The sequence below is a fragment of the Leptopilina boulardi genome, unplaced genomic scaffold (genome assembly GCF_019393585.1).
Source record: "Leptopilina boulardi isolate dan_hultmark-lab unplaced genomic scaffold, ZJU_Lbou_2.1 LbouV2_341, whole genome shotgun sequence".
Taxonomy (NCBI): Eukaryota; Metazoa; Arthropoda; class Insecta; order Hymenoptera; family Figitidae; genus Leptopilina; species Leptopilina boulardi.
This window is the reverse complement of record NW_026137909.1, coordinates 6,141,433-6,152,941: the sequence shown is the minus strand read 5'-3', so window position 1 is coordinate 6,152,941 and position 11,509 is coordinate 6,141,433. Positions and strand designations below refer to the sequence as shown.

Here is an 11,509-nt window from a genome sequence, read left to right as displayed (position 1 = left end):
GAAAGAGAAAGTTGTTAATATAAACAAAATTTAGGTAATTATTAATTATTTTAACAATTATAAAACAACATTTTTAATTATTGAAATGTTTTTATATCGGTTTTATTTCTAAGTTGGTTTCACAGATAAGAGTGAACACCGGGCCACGTGCATAATAACATAACCTATATTCTAAGTATTATATTGTCAGTCTAGTCGTTTGGTATCTCCCAAAATAAACATTTTTTAAATAAAAACTTTATAAACAATAACAAAGCTCTTAAATGACAAGTATTATGAGTAGAAGTGGACGCTTTTTTTTCGTGCGACCCTCTTTAAAAGATTTTCTTTTACTTTTTCTGACCATTTCTATTTTATTTTAAGACTTTAATTTAAATAGAATGATAAGAAAAATTCGTTATGGCAAAAATCAGAGGATCATTTATAGATGTCAAAATTTCAGTGGTTTTCTACATGGTTTTATACATTTTATACGTATTGGGATCTCTTGTGGGGCGTGGCTTAATCATTTAACCTCCTCTCAGTGGTACCATTTTTCGACACCGCGTTAAAAACCTACGCTGATTGGTGGAAGTTGGACAAAATTAGACAAAACGACCTACTCTCGAGGGTTACAAAAATTTTCACCAGAGAGCGTCTTACAGTACAAGAGATCCCAATATTACGTCGAAAACGTATTATACGTACAAAACTTCGTGTGACGCGTCACAACCCATCACTGGAAAGAAGATTGCGGTAAATTACCGCTTCGTTTTTTCTCCGAGAATTAAAAAATTGTTTAAATTACTAATATTTCCAATTACAATGAGCAAAGTTATTGAAAAAGCAATGCAAAGAGGATTCATTTGAGGACAGCAATATTGATTCCGATTCAGATCTTTAAAATGGTTATTTTTTATTTCGATTGTTTTAATTTTATTCTAAAGTTTTTCAATAAACTACTTAAAGATTTTAATTTAAAAATTTCGATACACGTGATACAGAACAAAAATTGTTAAAAAGGCGTCTAAAACTAGACTTCTGAACGACTATGTAAATGAAGTTTTATTTTTTAAACAAATTTTAGGTTATTTAAAAGTAATTTAAAAAATTTATTTTATGCGTAAACTAAAATTTTGTGAATTTTATAGTGAATAACATCGTTTGAAAATTTATAGCATAAATATATTTAATTAAAAACAAATTATTTTCTCTAATGTAACATATTTTATTTAATTTTGCAATTATTTAGACTGTCAAGAATAATGTGATGTGATACATAATTCTGTAAGCTAGAACATAAAAGAATAACGGTTTTTTATATATTCACTGTTCAAATTATATAATGATTAATAAATTATATAATTTCATGTAAATAACACTTCCGTCAATTATCTTTAACCTACATACTATAAAAATACATATTTAAATTAAAAAAAGTCAATTATAAATCACTTAAATGAATATTCTCGTATAATCTCGTAAATTCTCTTTTTTTCGGTAATTTACCGCAATTTTCTTTCTTACCTTCTCCAGTTTCAATTTACCGAGAATTTTATAACACTACGTAAGGCTGTATCTACAATGGGTTCTGTTTCTGTTTATCTTGAACATTATAAAGGTGCTTTTATACCTCCAGTATTTTGGTAAAATAATTGGGATCGGCTAAACTGCAATACGCCATCTGATGGGGACCCATTCTCTCCCTACATTTTCTTTCTTTTTCTCTCTTCAGTTAATAGATTAGAAAGAGTAGAAAAAACAAAATGGAGGGAGAGAATGGGTCAAAGTTACTAGATTGTTACTAGACCACCGTTGCCAATCGGCTGGATTAAATTTTCACGGTTGTATCACTAAATTTGATTGGCTCTGACTAATATTTCATTTCCACCGTGAAAATTGAATATTTTTAGAGCCAATCAAAGTCAGTGATTCTCCGTGAAAATTCAATCCAGCCGATTGCTTGACCAAAATACTGGAGGTATAAAAGCACCTTTAAAATAAAAAAAAAACAGTATTGAAATATCCATTTTACGTTTGATGTTGATATTTCGATGTATCGAATCAAATTGTAAATCGATAATCACGTGACCAGTATTGAACACTTTCTCCGCTTGGCGTCTCTGTAAGTTTGTCGTTGTGGACAATTTTTTGTGCTTTTCTAACGCACATATTGTCATGGCAACACGTGTGTTAGAAAAGGACAAAAGATTGTTGGCATTTTCAGCCAAGAGTATACATGTTAAACGGGCTTTAGAAAGTGTTTTGCGAATACGCAGGTTATCTTAATTTTAAGTTAGCAGATTATTCACGTTTTGTCTGCCGAGGTGATAGGATCGTTTTTGATTGATACTTGAAGTCCTTTTTGGTTTTGATGAATATTAATTAACTAAATTTAATATTTCTTTAAAGTTACTAGTATTATTTTGTCCTTTTGTCTTTTTTACAATTTTAATTTTGACATTTATTGTATTCTTTGTTTTCTTTTTAATTTATTGACTTTATTTTAATGTTTTTTTTCTGGTGTGCTGTTAATTTCGCTTTGACATTGATAATCATTTTTATTATTTTTTAAAAATTGATAACGCAGGATATCTGCAGGAATGGACGAAATCGCTTTTGCGACAGTGTTAGAGAGCCACCCTCGAAGTCAAAAGTTTTCCTACAGTTCCGAGGGTGGATAAAGGGCTCCACAAAAAGGGTTAAAACAGGTTTTAGTGGGTCGGGGCTGGTAGTAGTTCGACAGATTTTTTTTTTTTTTTTTTAACAAACCTCACATAACTTTGGCATGCGAAAACCAAGGTATCTGTATACAAATTTCCCAAAAGTCCCTAAGCAAAAAAATTTCATAAAATTCATTCTTGCCACGGAGAAAAATGGAAAACAAAAATAAAGTAATTTTTACTACTTCTATATAGTAAAAAAACGATCAAAATAATTTTTTTTAATCATTTTACAACAGTTATATTAAATATAATAGTAATAATTATTTTTTATAAACGCGCCGTATTTGATGCACTTACCCTAGTAATTTTTTCCTATTTCCGGAGCAAAAGTTTCTACAAAAGCGCAGAAGTTTCCGACAGTTCAGGTTTTACTTTGTAAAATAGTAAAAATTTTATATTTTTTTCCGTATTATGGATGGAAAAGAAAATTATTATTATTTTAAATCAAAATGTCATTTAGAAAGAATTTATTTTCCCTGAATATACATATTATACGTATTACTTAATTAAAAACAGTATATATTTCAATATTTAATTGCCTCAGTTTATAAAAAACATTCTCCACCTATATTTGAAAACATTCTTTAAAAAAAAAAAAAAAAAAACACTTCCTTTCCTTTGTGCAAAATTCAATAGGTGGAGAAAAGTAATACTTGTGCGATTTATAAATATCACTTACATTCTACGTGATGTATACAATTAATTAATATATTATATTTAAACCATACTCTCGATAACAACTTAAAAATAATAATTCAACAAAATTTTTTTTTTATTTTTCCACAGTGGCGAATCCAGACAAAGGCGGATTTGTTAAAAAAATTGAAATGATTTTTTTTCTGTCTCTCGTATTTATAAAATTAAGCCTGTATTTGACTGGATTCGCTACTGATTAATCAGTTTTTTTTTTTTATTGTTAATTCAGGGTATTGTCTGATACTTTTGTATATGATTGGCTTTAATACGAGATGCGCTTTTCTAAATAATTTTAAAAAGCTTTTCTGGAATTAAGGCGATAATTAAAACCCTGAACTCTATTCTTATAGTATATATATAAATGGAGCATTATAGTAATCGCCAAAATGTAGAATCACAGAAAAAGTTTCAAACATCAATAATACTGTTTCGCTTTTTGTCTACGTCAGTTACATCTAAATCATTTCCTAAACTTCCAACTCTTCTTACTTGTCCCGTTGCTTTTAATTTCTCTTGCATTTGAGCCAAAATATCTTGCATTCTGCGTATCTATAAATTAGAAAACAAATTTTTTTTTTTGTAAAATTAGAAATTAAATTTTCTATGAGTTTGAAAGTTTTAGAAAAGTGACTAGGTTTTTACTTTGGAGAGCAAAAGATCTAATGAATAATTTTACCTCTTCATCCTTCTGTAAAAGTAGTCTGTCAGTTTCGGAAATATTATTATCGAAATGTGGACCAGAATCTCTTTTTAATTTACTGAAAATAAAAAAAAATTGTATTTTAGAAATCATAGTTTCAACTTAAACTTTTAATAGTTTAAAATTTTTTTTAATTTTTATAAATAAAAATACTGTAAAGACAAAATTATGTTAATTTGAAAGTGCCAGAGATAATTTTGAAAATTTACTTAATTGTGCTGTATACAATTATATATGAAATATAAAATGATATTATTTACATGCGTAAATACCTCCTTTCCCGGATCGCTTGCTGGGATATTTGGGAAATACATTGAGCACGGAAATTTTCATAGTGAACGTCTTGTGTGACATCTTTTAAATCTTGCATATGCGTTGAAATTAACATTGTTCGTAATTTCACAAAATCACTATGTTTTGGATTTTCAACTGAGTTTCGAAAAAAAGAAAAAATATGTTTAAAATTATCAAAAATTTATAATCATTTTTTTAAAATAATATTTATACCTTCAACAACTCCCCAAGGATATTGTCGTCCACGAACTTTTCGTCCAGCAACTTCTAAAACTGTTGAACTACCAACAACAGCAAACGGTACACAAGCCTTTAATTCTTTGTCCTGTTGTTTAAATTCCTCGTCTTCATCACTGTCACAATCGGGGAACTGATAAATCTATTGAATTTCAAATAAATCTCAATGAATGTTAATGCTTCCCACAAATGCTTTGCATTTATTTAATTTTACAATTTCTTTTAATCACAGAGAAATTTTTATTTTTACCTGAATTTCATGCTCCTCAATGTCAGCAAGTATTCGTTCTTTTAATTTTTTTACTTCTTGCGTTGTTAGAGTGTCCGCTTTGGCAATTACTGGTACGACATTTACTTTGCGATGTAATCTCCTTAATACTTCAAGATCCACTTGTCTGAGTCTGTATTGCAAATTTAATTTTAATTAAAAATTTTTTTAAAAATTAATTATATTGCAATTTTATTTCAAAAAAAAAATTAATTTGCAAACACAAAAAATTGTAACTTGACACAATCTATTGTGAAAATAAATAAGTAAATAAGTTTTCTTGGGTGAAATTCTGAGCTAATGAAAATTAAACCCGAAGAATTTTTTTTTTACGATTATTAAATCAACACCCGATGATTGATAAAATCATATACCAAAATGAAATTCGTTTCTATTAGTTTTGGAATATTCCGCACCGAAAAAAAAATATTCTTGAAAATAGAGGTAAATTTCTCTTGAGAAAATCCTCTTGAATCAAGAATATTAATCGGGGAGTATTTTTCCTCTTATTTTAAGAGGAATATTCTTAAAAAGAAAATAATTCTCTTAAAACAAGAGGAATTTGTCGTAAATGAAGAATATTTTTTTTCGTTTCGTACATAACGAAAACATAATCGAATATTTAATTCTATTGTAATTAATTTAAACAAAGTTAATTTGCAAACACAAAAAAATTATCATTTGACTTGAAACAAATTTCATTTACTGTAAAAATAAATAAATAAACAGTAGATAAATAAGTTTTCTTGGGTGAAATTCTGAGCTAATGAAATTGAACCTAAAGAATGTTTTTTTTATAACAATTGTAAAATCAGTCCCTGATTTGGAGAATTAGTAATTTTAATACCTGAACCGAAATTCAATTATTAATAAATTTTATTTTTATAATTATTTGCCAAATAAATTATTTTTCATTCAAATTTTCAAAAATTCAATTATTTACAAAAATTTTATAATTTTTTTTTAAATTTAATTATTTAAAAAATAAGTATAGCAGTAAAAATTATCCAAAATTTTATTGAAATTTTTTTTTTCAATATTTATTTTATAAAATTAAAAAAATTATTTTTAACAATTTTAATCAATAAAAATTACTCACCCATGTCCATATGGGGGAATAAAATAAAGACAGCAATGTACCCTGTTGTCCTGTATATTTTTTCTATTCAATCCACTTTCGTCAGTGAAATATTGTCGAAATTGTTCATCAATATACGACGAACATGCTTTCCATGTGTCTTCACAATTTACTGAATCTCCAAAGCCTAAAGTTTCAATAAAAAAAAATTCAGTAAACACAATTATTGCAATTAATTTTCATAAAGTTTATTTTTTAAATAAATTATAAATTATTACCCGGAGTGTCGACAATTGTTAATCGTAATCTAACTCCACGCTCTTCTATGTCCATTGTCTTTTTTTCAATTGACGTTGTTTTTTCTATTCGTTCTAAAAGAAATTCCACAAATGTAAATTTTACTATTTTTTTTATTTAAAAAATAAAAAAATTAAAATTAAAATTTGTAATAAATTATTTTCACTAAATAATTTCAATAATTCATTTAACCAATTAGTTTCATTAATTAATTTCCAAAAATTAATTTCGATAATTAATTAATATTTGAATTAGTTTGAACTTTTAATATAACTTTACTTCTTGCGTCAATACACACCCCAACTCTCGGGGTGTTTTGTCGCACCTGTATTAATTTAAAAGAATAACAGTTTTGGAAAAAATAGGAGACAAAAAGATCGTTTATTATCGTTTATTTAGTTTAATTAAATATTTAGTTGGAAAATAAAAATAAAAGCCAGGATAGAGTAATTTTTTTTCTTTTGAAAAATTATAAATTATTATAAAAAAAAAATTTTTTTTCTATGATAAATTAATTCTTACCAGAGACATCGGGAATTCGTCGATCTTTATAGAGATCACCAAGGAAAAGACTATTTATTAGGGTTGATTTTCCCAATCCAGTTTCACCCAGGACCATCAATGTAAATTCGAATCCTCTTTTTACTGATTTCCTGTGCACTTGTTCTGGAAGTGTCGCAAATCCAATATAGTCCCTGTCTTGCTGAAACAAATTTTAATCGATTTTAAATGGGTTCCCTTTTTATCAGTTTATAACTTGGCATTCGTTTTAAATACAGAAATTATTGGTTCAAATACAAATTTATTTAATTCAAATAAAAATTATTTGGTTCAACTAAATATTTATTTGATAATAGTAAAGTAACCGATTATTTGAAGCAAATAATTCTTCTTTTTTCAGTAAAATATTGTAAAATAATTATTTATTTCCATTTTTTTTTGTAATTTTTAATAAAAAATAAATAAAAATTATTTTTGAACTTTTTAAAGAATTATAATAAAATTAAAATATATTTTTAAATTTATTGTAAATATAAAATAAAAATAATTACATAAACACAAATTAGTGCCCGTTAAATTGTTATAAAATAATTAATTTTTTTGAAAAATAGTTTCTTTAAATCAGAGAAATATATACCGTCAAAGAAAAAAATTTTTGAACAAAAAAGAATGTTTTTATGTTTAAATTTTTTTTTTATTTTGTTTTTATTAAAAAAATAAATTCTTTTGATTCAAAAATAAATATAAAAAAAAAATTTCTTAAATCAAAGAGAATTTTTCTTCTAAATACATAAACATTGCGACCTCATTTCTCTGATGTGAGTCAAATTTTTTTAATTTCCGTGTGTAAAATTAAATAATAATTATTGTTGAAAAAACTTAAAGAAAAATTAATTTTAGAATTCAAGGCCTTGTATTCGAAAATCAATAAAAAAAATTTAATTTATAATATTTAATTAATTATTAAATCATAGAGCCGACGAAAAATGAAATTATCTAGTCATTGAAAAACACATTGTAGTGTATGAATATGAAAAATTGAAAATGTGATTAAATCACAGTGTAAATGAATTTCTTGTGAAATGGGGATTTGAGAATAAAATTACAATTGACAATGTTAGTAAATAATATATAGGAATTAGAATATAATATTTTTGTGTACTCTTACCGCCTGACATTGTGACAGCAATAACAAACAACACTATATAGCCGGCGAATCGGCTAAATCCCGAATGTTTTTTGGGGTGGCGAAGTGCGTCCCTTAATGCAAGTTGCAAAGACGAATAACTATCGGCTGCGCTGGCGCGCACCCTCGCACATTCGATCAATAGTGACCTTTGTCCCTTGCAGTACCAAAATCATTTTCCGAGCTTTCCTTTATGTCCTTCACTCAATCATAAATGTTTATTATGGAAATCGTGTCCTCATTACAAACACATTAGAAAATTATTTCACAATACTACATTGAAAAAAATGTCTTTCATTCAAATAATCCCGACTATTTACAAAATAAATATTTATTTGTATTAAATTATTATTTGAGTTTATTAAATGCTATTTGTTACAAATACAAAAATTATTATTGGTTCAAAAACAATTTATTTAATTGAAAATAAAAATTATTTGGGTTTAATTATATATTTATTTGGAAAATAAAAATTATTTGGATTTAATTAGATATTTATTTGGAAAATAAAAATTATTTGGGTTTAATTAGATATTTATTTGGAAAATAAAAATTATTTGGGTTTAATTAAATATTTATTTGGAAAATAAAATTTATTTGGTATAATTAAATATTTATTTGATAATAGTTAAGTAGCAAATAATTTTTATTATATTGTAAATGTATTTTACAAATATAATTAAAATTTGTAATTATTACTTAATAAAAAAAATAAACAAAAATTATTTTTCAACTTTTTATAGAATAACAAATTTTACTATTTAGTGATTTTTAAAATTATTTGCAAAAATTCAAGTAAACATTGCTTTGATAATAGTCAAGTATTATTTAAATCAAATAAAATTTTCAGTGTAAATTAAAAAAAAAAATTTACTTTATATTCGAAAAATAATACTGAAATGTAATATTGTTTTAAGAAATAACTTCTTTTATCACTTATGCAATAATTTTACTTATCTTTTTCTGATTATAGAGATTATTACGTATAAAGTTTATAAAAAAAAAGGTTTTTGTTTTTCAAGTTTAATCATAAACATTTCTGATATGCGTGATTTTTTTTAATTTAAAAAATTCTATTTTAACAAAATATTAATTTATATCTGAATTTTCATGTAATAGAATTTTAAGTGACTTGATTTTTTAAATGCAAAAATTTCTAATTCATCGAATCTACAATTTTCCGTATTTTTATTTTCAGAAATTATTATTTGATAGAATTTTTAAAACGTCGAATTTCCATTTGTCCGAATTTGCAAAATGACCAACAATCGAGAGAAAAATTTCGGCGCTAATTTTGAAATTAAACAATCACAATTTTCTTGATAATTTCTGATTGGTGAATTTTAAAATTCGCGCCGAAATCAAGTCGATATTGTTTATTCGGACATTTACAATTTCGGTCAAATGAAAAATCGGCATCTTAGGAAATCATTCAATAAAACAATTTGCACAAATAAAAATACGGACAAATGAATTTTCGATATTTTATTTTAGAAAAATTATCTTTTCTAGTTTAAAAAAAAATCAATTTTAAATGATTAATCATAATTATATAATAATAAAATGCTTGGTCTGTCCTTCTGTCCTAACTTGAAGTTGGCCTTTTCAGATTTCACGTGTTTTTTTGAATAGTAATCTTATGACGTGTCAAATTTTGACAATTCTTTTTCTCATTTTTGCCAAAGTTGTATAATTGTGTTTCCAAATTTCGGAATAAGTTTCTTTAAAATTCCAAATTCGAAAATTCAATTCACGAAGCTGAAGTACACAACGTTTACCAACGAAATTTTTTTTAAAGTTGTATATTGATTCAAAAATTGTACAAAAAATTTATGATGAGAAAAAAGATGCGCCAGGAAATTTCGTACAAGATAGTAATTTGAAAAAAATTAATTTTTAAAAATTAATTTTTAAGGTACCAGGGGCCAACGAATACCTATTAAATATTAATTATATAAAAAACAGGCCTCGAATCAACTTAAAGACACAAAAAGTCGTTTTAGTCGATTTATATTCCAAAAAAAGTGGATTTGTTTTTTATTTTAACAAAAATATTTTACAGATTTTTAAATAATAATTTTTTTTTTTAATAATAATCCTTTTCGAAGGGTTAAAGTTGAAATTTTTAGAAATAATTAAATTTCAAAAGATATTGTTAATTTTCGAACAATTATTAAATTTTACAGAACTAAAAATAATTTATCAAACAATTTTTGGAAAACATTTTTTAAATTTAATTGAATTTTCAAAGATTTAAAATTGAGATTTTTGAAATTAATTGAAACTTTAAGTGTTTTGTAATTAAAATTTTAGATGATTTCACTAAAAATTTATTAGAAAATGCGGACAAAATACAATAATTTGAAAATCATTTTTAATTGAAAAATGGTTTCAGATAGTTGAAATTTCAAAGAATATTATTAAAATAGTTAAAAATAATTGAATTTCCTTAGAGTTATAATTGAAATTATTAAATTTCAAAAAAAAAAATTTCGATGGAAAATTTTAGAAATAATGAAATTTTAGATACTTTTAAATTCAAATTATTGAAAATTCAATTAATTTTGAATTCAAATTTTTGAGAATAATTAAATTTTTTTTGATTTTAAATTTGGAAAATAATTGAATTTCAATTCATTTTGAATTGAAAATTTTGGGAAATAATTAAATTTGAATTGAAATTTTCGATAATAATTTAATTTAAGTTCATTTTTGATTGAAAATTTGGATAAATAATTTTGAATAGAAATTTTAGAAAATAATTGAATTTTATTTCATTTTAAATTGAAAACTTGGTAAATAATTAAATTTTAAATTGAAAATTTTGGATAATTATTGGATTTTTAATTGATTTTTAATTAAAATTTCGGGTAATAATTGAATTTTAGTTTATTTTGAATTGAAATTTTTAAAAAATAATTAAATTTTACATGCTTTTAAATTCAAATTGTTGAAAATTCAATTAATTTTCAATTCAAATTTTTGAGAATAATGAAATTTTATTTGATTTTAAATTTGGAAAATAATTGAATTTCAGTTCATTTTGTATTAAAAATTTTGGGAAATAATTGAATTTTAATTAAAATATTGGATAATAATTTAATTTAAGTTCATTTTTGATTGAAAATTTGTATAATTAATTTTGAATAGAAATTTTAGAAAATAATTGAATTTCATTGCATTTTAAATTGAAAACTTGGTAAATAATTAAATTTTAAATTGAAAATTTTGGATAATTATTATAAACAATTGTTAAATTTCATAAAAATTTTAATAGAAAAATAATTTTGATATAATTGAATTTGTGATGTATTTCATTAAAATTATTAAAAATAATTAATTTAGTGAAGAATCATTTTAGTTCAAAATTTGTTGAATAATTGAATTGAAGAAGATCTGAAGAAGATCTACATTTTATACTAAAAAAATGTGTTTTATTTACATTTTTTTTCAAATGTAAAAAAAAATGTCTCATTTTATTAAAACAAGTCGATAAAAGTCGTATTTTTGAAAAAAGTCGGAAAAAGTCGTATAATCCGAGGCCTGT

General features: G+C 24.1%; 1 protein-coding gene across 3 annotated transcripts; it reads right to left on the bottom strand.

Moving 5' to 3' along the window:
• Nucleotides 1-3,157: 3,157 nt before the first annotated feature.
• LOC127285837 (septin-2) lies at nt 3,158-8,187 on the bottom strand. 3 transcript variants are annotated; one of them, XM_051312046.1, is made up of 9 exons: nt 7,945-8,187; nt 6,798-6,978; nt 6,257-6,349; nt 6,000-6,165; nt 4,883-5,033; nt 4,609-4,774; nt 4,362-4,530; nt 4,078-4,159; nt 3,158-3,950 (listed from the first exon to the last, which is right to left on the bottom strand). In XM_051312046.1, exons 2-9 carry the CDS (start codon nt 6,892-6,894, stop codon nt 3,810-3,812), a joined length of 1,065 nt encoding a protein of 354 aa, XP_051168003.1. In that variant the 5' UTR covers nt 6,895-6,978; nt 7,945-8,187; the 3' UTR covers nt 3,158-3,809. The 3 variants fall into 3 exon arrangements, with proteins under 3 accessions (XP_051168003.1, XP_051168001.1, XP_051168002.1); XM_051312044.1 differs by having other exon boundaries at nt 6,798-6,974; nt 7,945-8,186; XM_051312045.1 differs by having other exon boundaries at nt 4,374-4,530; nt 6,798-6,974; nt 7,945-8,183.
• Between the last annotated feature and the right edge of the window lie 3,322 nt (nt 8,188-11,509).